Source organism: Astatotilapia calliptera, chromosome 15 (assembly GCF_900246225.1).
Source record: "Astatotilapia calliptera chromosome 15, fAstCal1.2, whole genome shotgun sequence".
Taxonomy (NCBI): domain Eukaryota; kingdom Metazoa; phylum Chordata; class Actinopteri; order Cichliformes; family Cichlidae; genus Astatotilapia; species Astatotilapia calliptera.
Genome location: NC_039316.1, coordinates 16,330,168 through 16,354,849, shown reverse-complemented (window position 1 = coordinate 16,354,849; position 24,682 = coordinate 16,330,168). Strand labels below are relative to the sequence as shown.

General features: G+C 40.7%; 1 protein-coding gene across 7 annotated transcripts in view; it reads right to left on the bottom strand.

Annotated features, from left to right (window-relative positions):
• The window catches only part of LOC113006752 (DNA (cytosine-5)-methyltransferase 3A-like), a 94,079-nt gene extending 69,960 nt beyond the window's left edge, over nucleotides 1-24,119 (bottom strand). For 3 of the 7 annotated variants that reach the window (XM_026142905.1, XM_026142907.1, XM_026142908.1), the window contains exons 1-2: nucleotides 23,883-24,118; nucleotides 16,825-17,047 (exon numbers count right to left, since the gene is read on the bottom strand). In XM_026142905.1, the coding sequence (XP_025998690.1) occupies nucleotides 16,825-16,893 (69 nt within the window). In that variant the 5' untranslated portion in view covers nucleotides 16,894-17,047; nucleotides 23,883-24,118. The other 4 variants (XM_026142909.1, XM_026142910.1, XM_026142914.1 and 1 more) reach the window with 3 other exon arrangements.
• Between the last annotated feature and the right edge of the window lie 563 nt (nucleotides 24,120-24,682).

The window sequence follows — 24,682 nt, the reverse complement described above, 5'->3', positions numbered from 1 at the left end:
TGACTACAAAAAGAGACAGTATTACTAGATGTCAAATTTGGATAATAAAGAAGAAAAATACTTGTAATATGTCAATCCTTCTTATACCTCAAAGTGTTCACATTTGTTTAATGGTATTGTGACTTTTTTAATGTTTCATGGCAGTAGATTGTCTCAATGAGGAAAAAATAGACATCCTGTTGCAATAATGTATATCATCTTTACTGCTGCACCATGTACTTCCTGCTGTCATGCTTGTTTTTTTTACCCCTCGCTCTTCTCTGCAGGACGTAGTGTTACAGGGACACTGGAGTGGTTGCTAAGGTGCAGAAACTGCTCAGCAACTGCCTCCAGTGCTGACTAAACATTCTGATGTCACTTCCCTGACAATCGGCTTAGCAACCAGTTAGAGCACTGGGTAATGGCTTTGCACCAGCGTGCCTGATGTGTTGTCCATATGCCTTTGTCGTGACATACGGTCGGAGAAACACACACTCAAAAATGGACTCAAGTATGTGGTGTGCTTTAAAAAAATGTTTAACCAGTGAGATTGTTAGGCAGCTACATAGCTGATGATATGTGTTATTTCCCTAAGGTTCCTAACAGTAATGGCTCCTCTAAGAAAACATTAATTCTCTTGCCATGAAAAGGTGGTCCTGAAACCTGAAATCTTAAGCAAAGGCAAAGGTTAAACTGGATCATTTCTTCAGCAGGGAGAGAAAATATGAGTTTGCAGAAGGGTGAGCAAATATTCTCATTGTAAAAGGCATTCCATTTCAATTTGTGACTGGTACATACATCCCTTTGTTAACCTTTAAGCAACAAAGACATTGTCCCTATACAGCAACCTTTATCTCTGACAGATATTTTAAAAATATTTATATATAATGAATTGTGTTTTAAGTAATTTTATGTAAAAAGGAGATAAAGTGATTTCCTTCAACTGAACTGTTTTATGACAATTTAGAATGAAGTATCTGTTTCAAGGCTTCTGCAGCATGCTTACTACTTTAAGGCTGTTAACCATAACTTGACTGCAAAACATCAGATGCAGTGATTAAAAGTTGAAAATTGCAATAAAAATCTGAGACAAACAACCAATAGATTTTTCAGTTATCTGTGCCACAACAAAGGGCCAATTACTGTACAAAACTATAAAAAGCTGAAATAAAAATATGAAATAATAATATTTTTACAATTTTTACCTTTTTAGTTTCAAATAGTTGTACAGCACTTTGTTTGAAAGCGCTTTATAAATAAAGTTATTATTATTATTATTAATTTAAAACATCACTACAGCAGATATAAATATACAGCCGGAGTATAGTCCATCTTCAAACCACTGTAGTTTAACCATAACAAACCCAAAGCTGCTCAATTGATTCAAGTCATATATGAATCAAATGAGCTAAAAAAAACCACTTCACGACACACACACACATGCACACAGAGTAGACTATCTGTCCAAATATCTTTGGTCTATTTCTGTCCCCTGGCAGGTTATTTTAGGCCACTGCAGTTGCTAAGCAACCAGACTGCAAAACAGGCGGCAGAGGAGGATCCCATCAGCAGCAGACAGCTTGTCCTCTTTCTTTCGTCCCCATCTCCACATCCTCCTCTCTGTCTCGCTGTCCTTTTATTCCTGTGCTCGATTCCTAGATCTCCCTCTACATCTGCCTACTTCCTCTCTTTTACTCTGAATCTGCTCCTCACCCATTCATTGGATGATGAAGCCGTCAAAAGAAAGAGATCCACTTACGCTCAAACAGTGTTTCTGCAGATTACATTCTTACACATTCAGTTCATTCATATCAATATTTACACTTGCCTGCTGACACACTGATGTTCACAAATTCACACCACAATGGACTGAAATTTACAACAAAAAAGGTGGCCAATGTAAAATAATACATTACCAAGATTATTATTAAACTAAACCAGATGTGGTTAAACCCAAAGTTTTTAAATCACCACTAGCTGCTTTGCTGATCCTTCAGAGAGGAATAGGACCAACTGCAGAGCAAGACAGTGAAGCAGCCCACAGCATGAATGACTAACTGAGAGATACGGAGCTAGCCCCCTTAAAATGAAACTGAAAAAAAAAATATGGTAACTGAAATAAATGTACTGAAAAATCTTGTGCTGGAAGTGGGGAAAAAAATGATAGTGAAAAACAATTACAACTGTAACTGACATATAAGCTGTACATTGTATTTTTTGTTTTTGCTTATAGTTTATTTATTTTTTTTAGTTTCAATCCATTTTTTTCAGTTTCAATTTGCTGGCACTGTTTTGGTGTCTGGGTGCGCGCTTGAGGGGCAGGGATTCTGACCAGCATGCATTGTATACATCATAGAGACCACTAGTACTTGTTTCTTTCAATGGCTGCTTCAATTTCAGGTGGAGCCTCTAAACCGCAGGTATGTCATCATTTTCCTTCATCTTTCCTTGCTATTCCACTGGACTGGACATAAGTTTAGTTTTCTTAGCTACATCTGGTGAAGTTGTGGTAAAATGCTAACATTAGCCTATTTGTTGTAGCAAGCTAGCCTGCAGTTAATATCTGCTAAATTTAGGGATACCGGTGTCTCTTTAGGAGTTGGAGGCCAGTGATGTAGTAGCGGCACAAGATCCCATCAACAGGTTAGCACAAAGTGTTCTGCACACCTCATACCGCAGTGCAGCAAAAGCAGCCTCATGAGCGCTGGGAAGGACAAGCCCAGACCCCAGGAGATGGCTAAGTTAGTAATTGCATGGGAAAATTATACTTTTAATTATTTTGATTTGTAAAAATTTTAAAAATTAAAAAAAAAATCTGCATTTCTGTTATCTATGTTTCTCACATATAGGTCATTTCCACAATTTTTTTAAACCAAAAAGTGTGTGTGTGTGTGTTTGTGTGTAATGTAGACACTAAAGTTGTCGTGCCAGAATTGGTTCTTTAGATACAAGGGGGGAGCGAGCGAGTCAGACACCAAGGGCACAAAGATGAAGCAGGTCTGATCAACAACAGTTTATTCCCCGAGGCGGACAGTAGAAATAAAACAACCAAAATAATAAAAAAAAAGTATACAATAAAATGTTCTCCATATGCTAAAATTCCCACGGAGACTAGATAAAACAATTCTAAAACCCATAAAAATGTTTTTTTTTACATGCACTAAAATCCCCTGATGTAATTGTCCCGCAACCCCAGATGAATGTTCATTATGGGTCCACCAGCAGGCCAGAAATTTTTTCTCCAGAGCGGGGTCCACGCCAGCCTCGTCCCAGACAGACGAGAAGGAGTCTCCTGTCCCCCACCTGAGCCCATCACATCCCAGCCCAGCTCGCATTCTGCACTGGAGTCCGTCATGGCCTTCTTGTGTTCCTCTGCATGTCTGGAGCCTCTCTCTTGTGCTCAGCTAGCCTGCTTTTAATAGGTCTTTAAACAGCTGAAAGGCCACCTCTGGATACACCCATACCTCAGCAGGTGATCCCTATCAGCTAATTGTTCCATGTCAGCCAATCCACAGTGGATTAAAAAAAAAAAGTCAAATAAAACACTAAAAACCATGCAATACAAACATTAGAATAAAATCATGAAATTAAAACTACACTCGCAAATAAACACTAAATTCAAAATTAAACCAATATAAAAGATAAATACAAAGTTCTACTGTGTGACATCTGTGTGTGCTTCAAAGCAATTACTATAGAAAAGATGTGTAATTTTTTCTTTTCATTTTTCAGAACTCCATCTTGGGCCCGCCTCAGAAGACGGATAAACCAAGCATTTCATGAACACTGTGATGGAGACCATTGCTTTGTGTATTGTTAGAAGTACTCAGATAATCCCAGAAGGCTCTAGACTTTTACCTAAAGATATTATATTCAGTCCTGAAGAAAGTTAAATATTTAAATATATATTATGCTCTCTCTGGTATTAATGACTCCGGATTACTTTATGGTAAATAACACACTATTGGCAAAAACAGTAAAAGAATTCCAGATCAGAAGCTTTTAGTTCAACATACATGATATATGGTGACACAGTTACATGGGTGATTAATCCTTTTGACTTTTTGTCTTTAACTTTATCTACAAACAGCTGCAGCTTTTACTGACAGCACATCATGTGGTACTATAACCGTTGTACTCTTTTGATCAGTTTTGGAGTTGCTACAAAGAATGAAGATATAGGATGATTTGTCTGTTGCCACTGGGTGATGCTGAGGTCTCAATCTAAGGGCAGCTTCTGTAATCACAAAGAGAACAGAATCATCACAAACTGAAAAAGTTTATCTCTAAAATCTGAAATAAAGCTGATCCTTCTCTGTTCTCACACACTCAGGATCCCAAGTTCTTCTCTTACATTTGTTTTTAAACATTTTTTTTTTTTACATTTTCTAAAAACAAATCCTAGGTTGCATCAGTGTGACCAGCCATTCGAGTAAAAAAAAAAAAAAAAGTCTTAGCAACTCTGAAAGTCTCTGTGTGGCCCACAGCAGACAACATTATACCCATATCATGGCCTAAACCAATCATGAAGGTACTGCTTAAGCTGGGCATACCGTGTGCGATTTTTTCAGTTGTTTTATTCAGCTCCTGCTCAAACTGTGCGATTGAATCGCAGGAGTTAGAAGTTCATAGGTCATGATGCATGGTCTCACACTATACGGCCCAATGCTCTGATGCGACCTGCGTCCATAACATAAACCTGATAACACAAAATCTGTCTCTCGCTCTCCCTCTCTCTCCCTCTCAGTCTTTCACTTGCACAGACACACACACCACCATCAACTTTGCTAAATTGCTAATGTAAAAACATTGACCAGGCAGCTGCAATTGAGCAGCAATGTCCATCCAACTGTTTTCATGGTTGTTGTGGTCGTGATAATTTTATGAGGTCACATCGAAAAGCCTCGGATGAGCTTGCCAAAGTTATACAAGCTGGGCATCCATCACTTGTGCCCAGATCACACCCTGCACTGCGGCGCTATTCTGACTTTTTCACTTCCATTTCTGTGTTTGCGCGTGCACAGTGTGAGAGGTTGTGTTGAAACTCTCACAAGGGGTGACAGGATTTCAAACAGGTTTGATTTTCTTGCAACCATAAGATTGATGATCGGGAGCTGGTCGTGCAAAAAGGGGAATAATAATCCAATAGCGCACAGCGACATCTGCACATTCCGCCAATGTGCTAATGTTCTGCCAAATCCTAGGTCGCACCGGTCGAACTCTGAAAGTCTCTGTGTGGTCAACAACAGACACACATTATGCCCAGACACACATTATGGTCTAAACCAATCAGAGATAGTCAAGGGCGTAGCCTCTCAGATGCCCATGCCCAAGGTAAGATGTTCAGATACTAAGATGTTAAGTTCGAAGCCTTTGAGGCACTTGTAATTTTGACTTTCTTTTTATTTTATATATCTTGAGATATTTTAATTTTAAATTTCAGCTCAGTGAAGCACTTTAAGCACAAGAACTTTTTTAGAAATGTATTTTTCGGACTATAAGGTGCACTTAAAATCCTTTAATTTTCTCAAAAGTGTGCTCTATGTATGAATTCTGGTTGTGCTTACTGACCGCGAATTGATTTTATGTGGTACATGGCTCTCAAAAATCTGCCAAAATGTTTTGATGGATTGTTGGAGCATTACGGCTACCATAGTCAGGAGCTTCGCAGAGTAATACGTTCCATGCTTCAACATAATATTACCGTATTGTGTGTCTATATGGGTTCACGAGTGACGGGAGAAGGGACCCGAAGATCGACAGACGGATTGGTGCTGGGGCTGCAGTGATGTGGACGCTGTACCAGCCCGTTGTGGTGAAGAGAGAGCTGAGTGTAAAAACAACGCTCAATTTACTGGTTAATCTCCCTCACCTATAGTCATGAGCTGTGGGTGGTGACCGAAAGAACGAGATCATGGATACAAGCGGCAGAAATGAGCTTCCTCTGAAGGGTGGCTGGACTCTCCCTGAGAGACAGGGTGAGAAGTTCAGCCATCCGGGAGGGGCTCAGAGTAGAGCCCCTGCTCTTCCACATCGAAAGGAGCCAGTTGAGGTTGTTGAGGCATCTGACAAGGATGCCTCATGGCCGCCTCCTGGGTGAGGTGTTCCAGGCATTTTTCACTGGGAGGAGGCCCCAGGGCAGACCCAGGACACGCTGGAGAGATATCTCTTGGCTGGCCTGGGAACGCCTTGGTGTTCCCCTGGACAAGCTGAAGGAGGTGGCTGGGGAGAGGGAGGTCTGAGCTTCTGTGCTTAGGCTGCTGCCCCCACAACCTGGCCCTGGATAAGCGGACAAAGATCGATGGATGGATAGATGGATGGACGGATATTTAATCCGTAGTTACTGAGGGGTTGCTGAAGTGCCAGCTTTTTTAAAGTTGGTGTTACTGTCCTTACAGATGGGGCAAGAAAACAGAAAACATGCTGCTGTTTGCACATATTTAATAATCAGCTCTGCACAGGAGCTGAAGCAGAGTCCAGCCTGATCCTCTTACAGTATAATACTCGTAATAATAATACAGTAACGGCAGTTAGTGACTGAGCAGCCGGGTGCTTTAATCTTGATTTCTTTAGTCAAATCACCTGCACAGATCAGCTAAATGAACTTTACAAAACAAGTTTTCCCAACAGCCAAGTGCTCATCTTAGCTAGCTAGCTAGCTAAGGACATTAGTTATAGATTAGCTTACAAACACATTTAACTTACCGAAAATCTGGTCCTTCTGTTGGGTAGTCCAGTTTTTTGAAGAACACATCAGGCTGTCAGTTTGAAACAGTCGGTAACGTAAACGTTGAACCTCTCAGCATCTGCCATTCCAGAACAGCCACACATACAAGTTTGTCCGTGACTGCAGCCGCTAAGTCGTTATTATTTTCTACAGTCATTGGTCAGCACTATAATGTATACAAATACATTTGGGTCAGAATCGCCGCCCCTCAAGCATGCTCCTGGACGCCAAAACAGTGCCAGCAAATTGAAACTGAAATAAAAGGATTGAGACTGACAAAAATGGATTGAAACTAAAAAAAAAAAATGTAAGCGAAAACAAAAAATGTAAAGTTTCAATTAATCATTTTTTACTATCAATTTTTTTTTACTTTCAATACAAGATTTTTCAGTATATTTATTGCAGTTACAATATTTCTTTTTAGTTTCATTTTAAGGTGGCATCGTTCTAACCCCGTAGTGAGACAGATGATTACTGCCCATTATTTATTATCACAAAAAAAGAAAACTTAAGTGCCCATTGACCTCACTAGTGTTGGCTGAACAAACACAATTTTTTTTAGGTAACGCAGTTCTTTATTCAGTAATCACATTACAGTTCGCAATCAGTTATGTTGTTAACTTGTGTTACTCTGCGCTTGAGTCTCCGCTACCGCTTCTGACAGAATCATCCAGCCACAAAATGGACTCAGCAGATTCAGCGGCCTCGACCCCCACTCTCGCCACATTGGTGGCAAAAAATAATTTCCCCCAGGGATCAATAAAGTATTCTGATTCTGATTCTGAATGCTGGAGCGTAATGAGCAGATGTTTACCAATATTCGAGGTGAGCTTGCAAACCTCACACAGGCTGTAGCCCAGCGAACACCTCTGGCGGTAAATCCACCCGCCACTGCACCCCCGCAGGAGACAGCAGCTCCAACCGTAAGTGCCACAGCACCAGCTCCTACACCTGTTCTATTAGACAGATTCCTACCTACACCTAGAGCTTTTTCTGGAGAACTTGGCAAATGTGCTGGCTTCCTCACTCAATGTTCTTTCCAGTTTCGTCAGCAGCCACAAGTTTTTTCTAATGATGGTGCTAAAATTACTCCAGGATCGCGCGCTGACTCAAAAATGAACTGATGCTTCGTGATCGAGTGCATGATCGAGTACGTGCGCACCGGAGTTCACATGCACGCTTGGGTTGAATCCATATCAGAAGACCACAAATCAAAACAAACACACTGTGTTGGAAGCAGGACTGCCAGAACTATGCTTAAAATCAGCGCAAAAGACAAAGGGCTGTATCGCGATCGATTGCGCCCAGACGCCAAGAGACGGTACTTGGAAAAAATAGTGTGCATCGGTAATGTGGACCCGTATGAAAAAAGGCAGTGGAGTGGAAAACCAGACAGCCTACCGCCGTTGTCCTATCCCGATATCTTCGTGTACCTTGTCTGTGGAGTCAGCGCATACACGGCGAATCATTTTCGGAATTATAAATTCCTGGAGGCGCACATCTAATTCACAAACGGTTGGGTACAAGATTTGGCCGTTTTTAAACCTCCACGTTGTGAGTACGTTGACCATATGACCAAGATACAGCCAGAGGTTGCCAGCTGTGCGTTGCCATGTAAATAGTTTGCATTTCATGTGTATGTACTTGCTAAGTACACGTGAACAGATCTTGAATAAAAAAAATAAACATACTTTTCTTTTCTGTTTCATATTTCATATGCTGGTTTGCCTGCAATAATGCCAAATAATAAGCTACTCCGTCAAGCTACTGGTTCTGCAGCATCACACATTAGGATGTTTTATCTAATTATCTATGACCTCAGCGCATTCAAAATAACACTAAAAGCCTATTAAGCGAGATATGAATTTATTTAGAACTCACCGGAAAGAAAATGCCGCGAGCAAACCAACAAAAAATTGGGGATGGCAGAGAACTCGATATCCGCTCGTCTGACCGCTGCAATCCAAGCCTGACGTCTTCGTTTAGTAATATCGGATACATGAGATCCCTCCCGTTGCCTCCAGGAGGGGAAACGATGAAAAGAGAGCCCATTTTCCAGCTTCTTGCCTTCCCTATCGTGTGATCTAATGTTGCAACTGACAACACAGTACGTACGAACCATAGCTGACGCTTCCGTGTGCTTTGTTTGGCCTACTGTCATGGTGGGAGGGGGCGTGGCATCACGCTCCAAAGCCCTATTCTCTCTCTGTTCTCATCGACTCTGGAGTGGAGTCGAATTTCACTGACAGCTCGCTTGCCGCTAGAAACACTGCCAAACCCTCTCCGTGTTCATGCACTGTCAGGTCAGCGTCTACCCGGCATTACCCATGTTTCAGAGCCTCTCTCTCTCTCTCTTTTGGGTAATCACACAGAGAGAATTTGTTTTTTGCATTCAAGGCACCGCTCACCCTGCTAGTATTAGGCCACTCCTGGCTTGTGCTCCACAACCCACACATTGACAAAAAGGATAAGAATTCGTTCGGCCAGACGTCTCAACTCCCGGCAGGCTAGGTGGGCTTTGTTCTTTACCTGCTTTGATTTTACTATCACCTACAGGCCAGGATCACGGAATGTGAAGCCGGACCACCTTTCCCGGCAGTTCTCCACCACAGAAGAGGAATCGGACCCCGAGCCCATTCTCCCGCCTGCGTAATTGGGGCCGTGTCATGGGAGATCGAGCCACTCATCCAGGAGGCACAAGAATCTGAGCCAGATCCAGGAACCTGCCCACCCGGCCGCCTCTTCGTTCCTACATCTGTCCGCCCCCAGGTTCTCCAGTGGGCTCACACCGCCTGTTTCTAGTGCCACCCGGGGGTCCTCCACACCATATCCTTCCTCTGACGCTACTTTTGGTGGCCCACTATAACTAAAGATGCCAGGGAATTTTTGTCAGCCTGTTCTACATGGGCTCAGAATAAACTTTCCAACCGTCCTCCGTCGGGCCTTCTTCAGCCTCTCCCCACGTCAGCTCACTCATGGTTGCATATCTCCTTGGATTTCATCACTGGATTACCGCCCTCTACGGGTAATACTACAATTCTAACCATTGTCGACCGTTCCTCCAAAGCAGCTTATTTCGTCACCCTTCCGAAACTTTCCACTGCCTTGGAGACGGCCCGGCACCTCACCACCCACGTGTTCAGGCTCCTTGAACAAGTGGGTGTTCCCTGAGGACATCATTTCAGACAGAGGGCTGCAGTTTACATCACGTGTGTGGAAGGAGTTCTGCTCTGCTCTGGGCGCAAAGGTCAGTCTCTCTTCATCATCTTTCACCCACAGAGCAATGGATAATCTGAGCAAGCTACCCGGGAGCTTGAGCCTCCGCTGCGTCTCTTCCCATAACCAGTCGACCTGGAGTGAACAGCTTCCATGGATTGAGTATGCGCATAACAGCCACACCTCCGCCGCCACTGGAAAGTCTCCTTTTAAAGCATCCCTGAGATACCAACCACCTTTGGTTCCTGCCATCGAAGGTGAGCACTCCGTTCCATCTGTGCAAGCTCACCTCCGCAGGTGCTGCCGTGCCTGGCGTGCGACTCGGGCCACCCTACTCCGGACTAAAGAACGAACAAGGCGCTTGCTGACTGCCATCGGACACCTGGCCCCGGAGTATGCTGTGGGACCACAGGTATGGCTGTCTACTCACTTTGTGGGTTGAATCAAAAAAAACTGTCACACCAGTTCATCGGCCCTTTTGCCATACATGGCATTGTCAACCCCGTGTCTGTTCGCCTCAAGTTACCGCACAACATGCACATTCATAACGTGTCCCAGATCAAGCTCGTGCTCTCCACCTGTTGTGCCGCTCTGCTTTTCAGTTCTCCACTACCCCTTGTGACAGTTATAGAGGTTTTTTTTAATATGTGTAAAATGGCAGATAGAAGTAAAAAATCACCAAGCAGGCCTTTTCTCTTTTGGTTACTTGACCTATTTAAGATAACCCTTCAGGGAGGAGGAAAATATTTTGGGGGTCTACAGCTTTTGAGGAATGGAGAGGTGAAGATTATTTTTATTTTTAATGCATGAAATAAAAAGAGTGAAATACAAATTGAATCCAGGACAGTAACAACAATACAGTGCTGCTAACAGACAACAATAAGGAAGCATCTGCACAGACAGCAGGCTAACACAAATGTCACAAAGAACTCAGAGTGATGGTGAAGCTGAGTGTATGCCAAGCAGCCAGAGCCTGATAATCAACAGGTGACTACAGCAGTAATGAGCTGTCAGGCTTGTAGCATTTTAGCCTCTACACAGAGTCGTGTGGTAATCACTGTGAAGTACTCTTTCAAGTGGTTGTCAACTTTGTGTTTATAAGTAAACACTAAAAGAGTGTGTGTGTGTCCAAAACACATTGGCAAAACAATTTGTGTCAGTGAATGGGCCTGTCGCCTAAGATTTGCACTGTTAACTGATAACTATCCGACTTTGTATTTCAGGCCATGCTATGGAGTAATTTAATCTACTTACATTTATACAGTGCTTGTCCAGTCTTGCTGCATACTATAAACACTTTAGACTACAAGCCACATTTTAACCACACAGTCAAACAGCACTTTACTCTATACATTTCAAGCACATTATTTACCTCATATCAATGGCTTTGGACTGCAGGAAGAAGCGGAAGTACCCAAAGGACACTTCAGTGAATAAAACTCCCACCAGGATTCAAGCTATGGCCCTTCTTATTCTTAGACAATACTGCTAACTATCTGCTACTGTGCTGCCACATGCAGTGAGCAGTGCAAAAAAATTTAATCAAATCAAATCACTTTTTTTGTCACATCACATGTGCTGGTACACTGGTACAGCACATGTGGGTGAAATTCTTGTGTGCAAAACACAAGAAACATAAGATACAAACCAAATATAAGAACAGGAATGTGAGAATTATAATAAATATATTTACAAATATAAGAATGTATGCATATTACTAAATATATATACCAAACACACACACACACATATATATGTGTGTGTGTGTGAGTGTGTGTGTGTGTATATATATACATATGTGTGTGTGTGAGTGTGTGTGTGTATATATATATACATATATGTGTGAGTGTGTGTGTATATATATACATATATACAAAGTAAAATAGACAGAGGTCAGCAGCATGACTATTGAGCAAAAGAAATGGCATATATGTGAAGTGAACTTTTTTGTTCGTGTGAACAGACCATGTGAGTGTCATGATTCGGCCGTGTGGCAGGCAGGATGAGGACCCAAATTGCAAACTCACAGACACGGGGGATAAACTCAAAATGCAGCTTTATTGCTGACAGGTGATAAACAATAACGATGATACAAAAGCAATGCAAAACTACACTAAACTGGGAAAAGCTAAAGTAACATATACCGGAAGACACGGGGAGAACCACACACGGCATGAGGGAGAACGCGACGCCGAACAGAGGGAGACGCAGACAGAAATACACAGAGGGTAAACGAGGAAAGTTTGAACACACGGGGAACACAGGTGACGCTGATAATCATAACGAGACAGGGCGGGGTGAACTGAACATGACATGTACAGGCGTGAGAGTCACAAAGTAAACAGGAAGTGCACAGAGGTTCAGACAGGAGGAGAGAGAGCACGGGGAAAACACAGACATAACGGGCTGGGGAAACATGGAATAAAACATAAGGAGAGACGAGGGCTCAGATACACAGAGGGGCACACAGGGGGTGAGAGTCACAACGGGAAAACACATAAGGAACAACGTAACAGATCAACCCAGGAAGCATGGCCTAAATAAGGAACAAAATACAAAAATACATGAAAACTAAGAATACTGGGCCCACATGGCCCAGGACCATGACAGTGAGATCCTCTGCCAGATGTACAACTAGGAAACGGAAGCTGCTCACTCGCTTCACTGCAGCGCCGTTGATGGTAATGTTGTTGTGTGCTTCTCTACTTCTCCAGAAGTGTACTATCAACTCGTTTGTTTTTGTGATGTTGAGAGTGAGACGGTTCTCTCGCCAACAGTGTGTCAGGGCGCTGACCTCCTCCCTGTAAGCCATTTCATCACCTTTGGTGATAAGACCCACCACTGTTGTGTTGTCTGCAAACTTCACAATGATGTTGGAGTTGCTAGTGGCCGTGCAGTCGTAGGTGTAGAGTGAGTACAGGAGAGGGCTCAGTACACACCCCTGTTGTGCACCAGTATTCATTATGACGGGGGATGAGGTGATGCTGCCCAGTCTGACCACTTTGCGTCTGTCAGACTAAAAGTTAAGAATCCAGCTGCAGAGAGAGGTACTCAATCCTAGGTCCTGCAGTTTCCTGTCCAGCTTCAAGGGAACGATGGTACTGAATGCTGAGCTGTAATGTACAAAAAACATTCTCACATACATGTCCCTTTTCTCCACCTGCGAGAGAGCAGTATGTAGTGTCAGGGCTATATCGTCATCAGTGGACCTGTTGTGGCGGTTTGCAAATTGTAGAGGGTCCAATGAGTTGGGTAGTGCAGAGCAGATGAAGTCCCCAACCAGCCTCTCAAAGCATTTGCTCACGATGGGGGTAAGCGCTTCGTACCTGCCACATTCTCCGAGGATTGTCAAATTGTTGTTCCGCTCTGTTCCTGAACTCACATTTGGCTGCTTTAATTGTCTTCCGGAGTTGGTAATTTGCGTGTTTGTAGTCACGGAGGCAAAAGCAGTGTTCTGTGCCGCCAGTGTGGTGCAAACAACAGGTAAAATACCGCATTCCTTTTTTTAAAGTGGTGCACAATGCGCAATGCATTACTTTTTTAAGTAACAACGCCACCACTGGCCCCAAACTCAAAAGAATCTGTGGGGAACCCTGTACTCCAGCCCAGCTTGTGAGACTTGGCTTCATCCTCTTTCTGAAATCGAAGACTTAGCTTTCTGAAGGACAATGGAGTGGTGCAGCTCCACATGGAGATAACCTTGAAGCCAAAAGGTTTTTGCTTTTTATAGCTTTTGCTTTTTATAGGTATGGTTGAGGAGCTTTTTGATTGCACCTCGTATATACCGTCAAAGAGAAACTGTCTGAATTTGTGTACTGTTATTACTAGTTCTGCATTCACAGCATACACCAGGAGAGATCAGGTAGGTGGCTAAAGGGATGTTTAAACCCACATCTAGAAGGTAATAAACACTCCACACTTGGTCAGAAACACAAATAACTTATTTTTAAACAAAATGCTGTGGAAATGAAATAAAACCTTTTTTTTTTCACATGATTAGGATGTTACATATCGCTGTTACGCCCGGGGCACACCTTTTAACAGTCATCAAACTGTCTTTGTAAGCATATCCGTATTGTAAATGCTGACAGGCACAGGCATTAGAGAAGAAAGATGATCTACTTTGTCAGAGCTCATCCTTAGCTCTGATTGGTGATTTCGGGAAAAGGAGCAGCACCTAAGAAATCTGTGGGCTCACAGGTTTGCTGGTGAAGTATTGAAAGCCTGTGATTGTATATTACCATGCAGAAAATTGTGGATGGCATGCAACCTATAAACATATGTTCAGCTTGCAAGAATGAATTTGCACAGCCGACTTTACATAAACTCCCAACTAGCACGATTTGTATGTGCATTTAATTGAATCATCCATTTCTTACTTTATCTTGCTGTTCTATCCTCTGCATGTTAGTAGCTCTTGTCAGTGGCGCCCTTCAGATGTGATTTTTTTACTATCTTAACTGTTTAATATACTTTGATATGCATTTTGGCTGCATCGTCTTACTAATGCGATGCAAATATATTTGAAGGGCAATAGCTGCTGTTAATAACAACAATGGATTTAAAGGTATTTAGCTGCGCTGCGCTTCATCTTCAACTTCAACTCTGTCAGCTAGACTAGTTAAATCATAGTCCGAAACATTGCCTGTTCACATCAGTATATCAACTTTAACTATCAAGTTTTTTAAATTTTATATGTTTTGCACTCATATCATTCTAGGATTTTAATCTCTCTTAATGTTGTTCTAGTTGTAAATTTCATGATGTAAGTTGACGTTGTTTTCTGTGTTTTGAAAAGAGAAATCAAATAAAATGTATTATCATTACTATGAAAGCTACAATATAATTTTGTGTTAGGGGACACATAAAAGACAAACAGTCAACACTTTGGGAATCTCTGCATTTCAGGTTTTGCAGTGACCACCAATTACATGAAATTAACCTTTCAACATTTTTCGGACATGTGACTCTTAAGGGTCAAATGGATAAGGCCCCAGTAGTACAAGACAGGAGACTGGTGACCAACCATTTGGCAACCACTTAGCAGTTGCTAAGTGAAACTGATTGCAAACTTATATACAGCGCCACACCAAAAACCTCCTTGTGAATGCTTTGCTCACTAGCAGACTGCCATCTGTTTGCATAAAGGGCAAATTTTCTGAAAACACTTGCTAGCTACTCTCTGAGCGATTCTGCCGGCACCTCTGGCTCCTGTCTTGTTCAATAGATTACAGTTGGCATGAGTCAGGTTCCCACACCTCTTTTATGTGTCTCCTTGCCATCACTTCCCCTCTGTCTTCAAACTGAGACTTCCTCCGATTTCTCTCTTGGCTTTGCTCGACTCTTTATGAGAGAGTTAGACCTTAGGAAGTTAGAAAGAACAGCTCTATAAGGGAAACTTTGTTTTGGTCTGATGCCATCATGTGAATGGGGAAGCTGGCAACTGAGGTGGGCCTTTTTATAACAACACGACTATAGAATAAACTACAAATTTCTCACAGATTGACGAGGGCCACCCTGGGCTGCAGTAAAACAAATGAATGGAGCCATTTTTCACCTGTCTCCTTACTTGTGTCCAAAATTTTAAAAAAAAAATTAAAGACCATTTGAAAGTCTAAACCCTGCACTCGTCTCGTTTACTGTACATGTGGTCAAACAACAGTGTGGAAAGTAGAAAGGCCTGTAGTGAATGTAAATAAAAAAACACTACAAGTTTAGTTATTACAAACACACAGTCAGACTTGCCAGCTTCTCTGTGAGCGCTGGCTAAAAAAAGCTCTCAACCATGAGCTAAGAAGCCAAAGTAGTGGTGGTAATGACAGCTGTAGTAAAAGAGGTGGTGGCTGTAATAATATCTGTGGCAGCAAAAATAACAGTAGTAGTACTCCTTCAATATGTATAATAATAGAAGCAGTGATGATAAAAGTGACAGAAGCAGCAGGAGCTGAACTGTACAAGGGTTACAGCTGAGTTTGGGTACTTTACTTAAGTGTTTCCAATACATAATCATTTAGTTTTACAAAACTGTTTAAAGAGGTAAATATTGTACATTATACAGTAACACATAATTACTGTTGTCACTCCATACAAGACAATTAGTATAAAACTGATGTAATGTTTCATAATTTAAATAACTCAAGCCTTTATTAACGGGTTATTCATCAATATACTGCCTAATGGATTTATCACAGTACTTTGGACACTGTCGCAGTTTTTATGGCTTTTGGAGAGTGTTTCATAATTCATGTTTTAATGTGAAGGTACTTTCATTGTTTTGGCACACTCATGTCTCTTCTAAATGCAATATTTTTATTTTTACGTTTGTTGTACTTCTAGGACTCTTCCAGAAGTGTTAGGATATGCCGGCATTGTATTTGTACTTTTTGTAAATTTCTCTATAGTCAACAAGTGAGACAACTGCTTTTAAAAATATGTCAGATTTTCAAAATAAAACCCAGACTTAGCTATGTTTACCAGTTTGTAGTCAGTTTTTCGTCATGATGCTTTTTCTCTGAGGTTTTCAACTTTAAAGACCTTAGATAGTTGTTAAAAGTTATCAGGTTCATCCCAAACATGTCAGATTATCTCAATACAAGCTCTAGTTATTCCAGGAAGCTTTAAGGTATCAGATTTTAAAAATAAAAGCTTCTACACATGCATATATGTACAAATTTGAGTTAGCAATCAGGCTTAGATCTTTTCAGTTAATCTATTTAGCTACAATTTTTAACATTCTAGCTTTTGTAGCTCTTATTGTGATAACATTTTTATTGTGAATTCTTCTGACTACAATAATCTCGTAGTGAAAATTTCACACGGTGACAGACATAACTGCTACTCTGATTCAGTTAGACTGTTTCCGTAAATACAGTATTATTATTTATATTGAAGCTCCTGCTCACCACATCGTTAGAAGTGTCGTTCTCTGGCGTCTGGGGTGGTTCACCAGTAGCAGGACTGTTGGACGGCATGGCAGGGAACAGCTCGGTGAAACCAAGTTTAGAAAGTTAAAAAAACAGAGCAAATCAAAACATGGGAAATGCCCTCAGAAGCACCAGGTGCAGCTTCATTCAACCTGTCTCGGTCTGTCAGACAATAACGCGCTCCCTCAGACCTCCCCCTCTCCTGCGGGAAGAAAGACAAAACACACACAAACACACACACACATAAGTACACGTACAGCTGGAGCATATTTGTCAGGTCTGAGTAAGGAATCATGCTCAGCATGTGACTGACATCTTTCTTTTTCTTACTTTCTCAGCTGCACACACATTACAGGTAAACTACAGGTATGGCTCTGTGAACTGTGCTTGGCAGGTGGAAGCATAAAAGCAGCTTCTAAGCCCTGACATATTAACAGACATGCAGGTGTCTTCAGAGTAGTCTGCTGGAATCAGGGTAGCTGTCATCACTGCTGTCACAGAGTGATTGATGCAACCTGATGAAACTGTCCCATTTTATTAGACAAAGTGGCTGCATTCAGACTGCAGATAAGGCCAAATCAAAATCCTGACCACAAGCATGACAAAGATCTGTGTACTTGTGGTACCAATCACACTGTATCCAACAACTATCAATACAGAAGTATTTTTCAGTGATGTATCATGTTTTATTTAGTTTTGGTTCTTTTTCCTATATGTCCTACATTTTCTGCATTTTTGAGGCATGTTTGACAATAATTGTTTATATAATATTTTGGGGGGGTTATAATTGAAGAAAATATAAAACAACAAACAAGTAAGAAAAATTTCCATAAATATCCATAACAAGTTTTATTTGATCTTACATTTTTTTGCTTTGTCTAACAGTTTAAAACCCACAGATACTCATATTACAATGACATAAAGCAGACTCTATCATATATGGGAAGCATTCAATTTTGGCTTTTATTTGATAAACAATTAACCTTTTTCTAGGACATTGTGTCTCATTATTGAGCTCGAATGGTTGAGTGGAAGGCAGCAGTGAGAAAGGTGTTCAGTGGAGAGGCAACCATGTGTGACCTTGTAAGTACTCGAACTCATATTGGCTCTCATTTCATCACCCTCTCATCTCATCGTTGTCATTAACATTTTTTGTTATATGGAAGGTAATTAATGACGAAACCAAGTAGCAGGAACAAAGCAAAGTGAGCACAGGGACAGTTTTATAACCGCAGAAGATGTTTTTAAGATAAAATCCTGTTTTTTTTAATAAACATATGGCTTGAAATGTGAGCCCTAAAGGTTTTTTTACCAGCTGTTTTGGCAGATTGTAGGCACTTAGGTGTATTACAGGGGTATTTACGAACAATTATTGGAAAACACGCTGTAGCAGAATAACAAGCTATTGCGCGCATGTCTGTTCACAGTTTAAAATTGCATGTAAGGGATACAAACAGGAAAAAAAACAGATTTTAAGATAGCAAACAAAGAAAGCATTACAGCTCTATTGACGCAGCTCTTCTTGGGAGATTAAAACACTGATTGCGATCACATTTCAGTCCCTCTATGTTTCAGCAAAGGCATTATAAGAGAGAGTCCTGGCATTCAAAGAATACCTAACTGATATCTATGGGAGGAAGATGGAGGGAGAAGTATAACTAGGGGCAAAGTCAGCAAACTTTGTGTTTGTTTTTTTGTTTGTTTGATTTCTTTTTATCAGATTTGACTGGTGAGTATAGTTTCTGTGCCCCAGTGATTGTTGAAAATAAAGTTTATTATACCTCTTTTTAGTTTATGCGCCACATGCAGCACAATTTGATCTTAACTGACCTGGACTAATAAAACCGCTGCATAATTTAAGTATAAAGCAGTATTTTGAAAACATTCACCTAGGTCACTGCCAAGATTTTAAAAAGCTGAAACCTTACGCCGAGCTGAAAGAAACCCTTCACCCCAATCCCTTAAATTTTAGCAGAAAACTCAAATTAATTGATTGATTTGCAAAATAGATGACACAAAACTTGAGATACCTTGAAATAAACAAATTATATCTCAGCTTTTCCACATTCATTGAGTTTATGGTCATTCCATTTGCAAACAGATCATAGTGGAAAAACACAGAAACCTTCAAATGCATAGTCCTGCATGCTTGTATTCCTCTAAGTAAGCTTATTGCAATTGTTCAAAGTGCAGCAGAAACGAGTGAACATCCTACACCAGTTCAAATTACTCTGCCCTGGCAGCTTGTTTGTTTTAGGTGTGATTTATTTCCTTTAAAGCCTTTCATCACTCCATCACGTCCCATAACTGTTGTCCTTAGTGCACAGCCTTTGATCTTTAGGAAAAAATGCGCTGACGGTTTGCACCTTTCACTAAAAGAGGGGTCCTGCTTGTTACGTCTACTTTTAAATTGCTGTCTATTTTATCACTTATTTAGAAATAATCTTACAGATTTTCTTTTAACTCTGACAGTTTTAGGTATCCCCCATTTTATTCTCATAACTTTCAAATGTTTAGGTTATTTTTAATTTATTCTGATTTTTTTCCTATTATATCTTGAGGTTGCACTCAAGTCTTACATGGCCAATTTTAATTTAAAATGCAGGCTGTCTGAATTATTATAAGGGTTAGAGTTTGTGTGTGTGTAAACCTGGTTTAGATAAGAACTGTGCAAAAATATCTTTATTATTGAAACTTACTTAAAACCTCTAGATCAAGAAATGGCATTCATTTCTATCTATTTTCACCCTTTTCTAATAAACCCAACATCGGGAATGGAAATGCATGTTATCACAAAAATGAAGAACTATTGATTTGGATGCATCTTTGTCAGTCCTGGTTTAAATAACTAATCTAGTATTTGGAGGCACTTCATGGCTGCTGAGTGGCAAGATTTGCTTGTGGAAAGACGCTGGTTTTACCCTGCCCTAACATGAAATGCCTTAAAACCAAGCCAGACATGCCTGTGACAGACACTTAGACACTGAAAGAGAGCCTTATTAGGACTGACTCTTCCCATCAGATGTCAGAATATGTCCTAGCATCTGCTTGCTAATCTTGTTTTTATGGCAATATTGTTAAGTATACTAAGACTAACACAAGTTATGTAAGAAATGCAAAAATCTATGCTCAAACGGTGACCATTATTCAGTGTTATGACCTCTTAATGCAAAAGTACTCTAACAATGCTTTTTTTAATAGCTTTAGGGCTATGTCAGGTGTTTCCAAAGCAGATGAAATTTTCATCATTCTATTAACTACTAATGGTTCTATTAACCATTTTTAGGATCTTTTTTATATCTTAACTTTCTCCTTACAAGAGGAACTTTAACTGGGTGTACAGATATTGGTCAAACCAGACTATATTTTAAAAGAGTCATACGCTCGTGAGGCAGATGCTTGTCAGATCATAGAAAAAATAACTCTGTTTCATTCTCCTTCAGTGCACTCAGCTATAACTTACAAAATCAACAATTGTTTTCATTTAATATGAAATAAAAACAGCAACGGAGACCATAAACTCATGGGGAAAGTGTTTAGTGGTGTTAATTTTCCCATAGACTTCAATACATCTGGGTGGCTTTTTGCTCCAAGTCATTAAAAGAATGCAAATTTAAAACACTTCCACACTGGCTTCACTTTTGAAACCGGGGATAAACCAGTCTTGAGATCTGTCCTCAGACAGACCAGTTCTTGGGGAGTTGCAAGCTTAAATAAGTGACTTCAGTTTAGTTTTATTCTCTATTTTTCAGGAACTGTTCACAAGAGAAAAGCTTTCCTGTTACAGATTTAGCTACCCGCGGGCAGGTACACACAAGATTAAATAAGCTATAAAATACAAATATATGGCGAGTAATAAAATCAGATATGCATGCAAAGCCTAAACTTCCTACATCTCTACTCTGACCCACAAAGCACAAAGGTACGGCTTGACTAATATAAACACATGAGCACAGGGAAACTGTTCATGTTGAGGGTCTCCGATGGGCAGAGGAATGCCATCATGTTGCAGGAAGAAGAGACCGAAAACAGATCAAACTTCATCAAAGCGAAAGCGTCCACATCACGAGGTTGGTTGCTAATATGTCAGTCTATGATTTGGACTACTTGTTATGAAAGCATCCTGATCCTAAGGGTTAATCTCCACAATGAAATCCAAGTCACATTAGTTTGGTAGAAGCTTTAATTTCTAAAAATTGTTCAGGTAACAAGTGACATGGAAATCATAATAAAGTGGCCAGGTTTCTTTTGTTTGTTTTTCAGCTCCTCTGAAGAAAAAAGGAGGGAAGGACTGAAACTGCGGTTTTGGAGTGTCCACATATAACACTAATTAAATCAGTACTGACTCTTGGTTTAATAAACCTCAATCACAGATTAAATCAGTGGCTAAAGGGATAAGCTGATCTTTGGGGATTACACCATACAGGATGGCCTCTGTTTCAGATAAACACCCCTGGATTAGTGTGCTAGGTGCGAAGTCTGTTGTTTCTGTGCTTTTGTGAGTGTGATTTGTTCAGACAGGTGTCAGAAACTCATCCCAAAAAGGAGCTTCAAAATGTGGTGTTGTAGACTTCAGCAGTGATCTGGATTCGAGCGCAGTGTGAGCGCAGCCAGTGTGTCTGGCTTTACTCAGGATGCATTGTACAGTATGTCACTCCTCATGCTCAGGCCTTACATCACCTACTGTAAAGACAACAGGCGGTGGGCCAGGGTTACCAGCAGAAACACAGAGTGGAAACTTTGCAGAAATGGTTGTACAGTATCCACCCCGCCATTCCCGGGGGCACCCTGCACAAACTCCAGGCTGCAAGCCAACTAACTCTTCCAAGTCCTAAGTATTTAGGTCACACACACACCTCACCCTCCTATAGCAAGTCAATATACACTGATTTAAATTGTTCCAGTCTTCATGTCAGCAGTGGTTTAAATTAGCCCCTAGTCAAAGGCCCAAGCAGAAGCCTGCATTGGTGGGAGGAGAAATGGTTGCGCAGAGAAAAAGCTTCAGAGGAAGGTTAAGGTAATGAGAATAAGGCAGCGACAAGACAGGAACATAAGTGACAAGTGATTAGTTTTCACAATAAAAGCATTACATCCTATTAAAAAGATAAATTGCCTTGTTTGTTTGCAAATGTTTTTATCCTGTTATTATTGTTGTTTTACAAATCAAGGCAAAACGATACTTTTCTTTTAAGTGATGAAAACACTGACCAATTCTTTTTTTCTAAATTGGGTTTACAATTATGCACATTTCCCAAACTGTAGCACTTAGTTATCTGTACTCACAGAACTTTTTCACAGATTTTGCAAATACACAGGTCATCTGAGGACAAAATACTCACAACACACCTCACCCTCTGGTGTAACATTTGACCATATGCAAAAACTAAGGTACTACAACCATGTTTATAGTTAAAAGAACACAAGGTGGGAAACATATTATTAATATCTTGTGTGTTCTTAAAGTTGTCAGATTGAGATATTTACATTATCAAACGTATATGTTGTTGGAGAAAGATGTCCAGTTAGATCGTGCATAGAATTTTGTAAAAGAAATTGCATTTAAACGTATTGTTAATATCCATATCATTCCCCAATCTCTATTTCTCAACTAATAAATTATATATAATTAACTAGTTGAGTGTTTTAGCCAAATTTTGCAAAGATATGAAATGAAATTTCTAAAATAATTACCATCACATTCAACATATAAACAAACAGATCTTAAATTCTTTCAGCAGTATTGGGATAAGAGGCCTTTCTGGATTCAAGCAGTAAGGGATATGTTATTTAAAACACACCCATGAAATGCTTTGATGTTAATGAAAACAGAGATCGACAGACAAAGATAACAGAAGTAGATTTTCAGATTTATAACAAATTAATTTATATTTATTTATATTTACTTTCTCATTTATGTATTATTTTTCTTTTCAAAGGGAATTGTATTTCTAAACATTGCCCACTTGTAAAATTATCTAATGTGGAACTTTATTTAGAAAAATGGCCACTTAAATCACCTCTTTCTTGTTCCTTTAGTTTTCTTTTATGTCAAAATTGTGTAAAATTCAGTTATTCAAACTATTAAAATAAAAGATTTTATGTTTTTCAATCTTTTGTGACATTTTTTAAGATGGTATAATTTGGGGGTTTCATGGACAACGTGTTTTTCTTAGTTTCCTGACATTTTACAAGCCCAAATATAACCAGCATATTCAAAATATAATAAAATACTGCAGATATCTTTGTAGCAAAATAAATTCCGTCAGATAAATTTTAAAGATTATAATAATGTCATATTGTGATTAAGTACCGTTAAGTAGTCAAACAAACGCCTTTGTGTCGACTTTTATTTTAAACGCCCCATCCGGAAGTGTGGTTATTGCTCCTGCTACCTTGACAACGTGCAGTATATAACAATTAATATTGTGAGCGACCTCACGTGGCCTTTACCGGACGGCCTCTTATAACCGGTGTATAATCCCGGCTGGGGTGTTTGCGGGGCGGGCAGCTGGTGAGAGGCACGTGTCTGAGTGTGTAGCGACGATAAGCTTTACTGGGTCAGGTAAAAAACACACACGGGGGCGCGTCTCAGACCGAATGCACCCGTTAACCCCGACATGCGCGCCCCCGCCTGCTTGTTCACGCGCCTAGACTCCGGCTCCGCGCGCTGATGTGTCTGTCTGCATCTGGTGAACGAAGAGGACGGTGCGCTCCGGTTTAACGTTACCTGCTGGTGGCTGCGGGGGGCAGAAGCCTGGCGGAGGGAGCAGGGCTTGTACCCTCCGCCGGACATCGGTTAATAAGCATCCGTTATATAACGGCTGTCCGGTGGCGGTGATTTTCCTCCCACTGTACAAAAGAAGTCCCCAAGTTCACTCGCCCCGTGTACCGCTCCGTCTTCACGCGCACATCATCTGCTAAAACGGAACCGACGATTTGGCTCCGGAGCGCGCGACGACTTTAGGAGGTGAATATTAGCTAACTTAACGGCTGTAACGGGCGCCGCTGTGCGTTCAAAATGTAACGTTTATATTTACCGTGTCGTCCGTCCCTCAGGCACCCGGACCCTCACGGTCGTCGCTCTCTCTCCTCTCGTTCACTCTCGATCTCTCTCTCTCACACCCACTCGCACTCAAACTCTCTCTCTCTCTCTCCTCGCGTTCAAACGGGTCTTCTCTCTCCGTTGCTGCGCGCTCCCGTCGGCGTTCTCTCACACACACAACTCAATCTCTCTCTCTCTCCCCCCTCCCGCTGACTTTCTCGAACTGCAGAGGCTGCGGAAGCAAGCCATTTCAGCCAAATATCGCGAGTTTTCTAACACGTCTGGTTAAGAAATGGCGTAAAAAAACGCCGTTTGATTATTCAAAACGCCGAAATGGCTTGCCATAAAAACATATAGGAGACAGGTGTGTAGAGAATGAGCTTCAGTTGGTGTGTAGAAAATGAGCTTCAGTTCAGAGCTGCCTCGGGAGCCCGCTTTAACCCGTGCAGTTATTTACAGTGTTTTAAGATTCAGCTGGCTGGATGAATTTAAAATAAAATCTTCTTTATTTAACTCAGAAGTGGGTAAATTCCTGTATTACAGAGGGGGGAAATTAAAGAAACTAGTTTAATTATTTCCAGTAGACAAGCAAAAAAAAAAATTATGACTAAAGTTAAATATTATCCAACAGACTGGAGCTCAACTAAAGAGGAAAAAGTCCAATAAAAAATCAATAAAGTGCAATATAATAGCCTAATATAAAACAGTGAGCTGAAATAAATTGAACAATTTATATTAATAATTAAAGGTCAAAATAAAATGCAGTTAAATACTGTAAAAAGGTGATACAATACA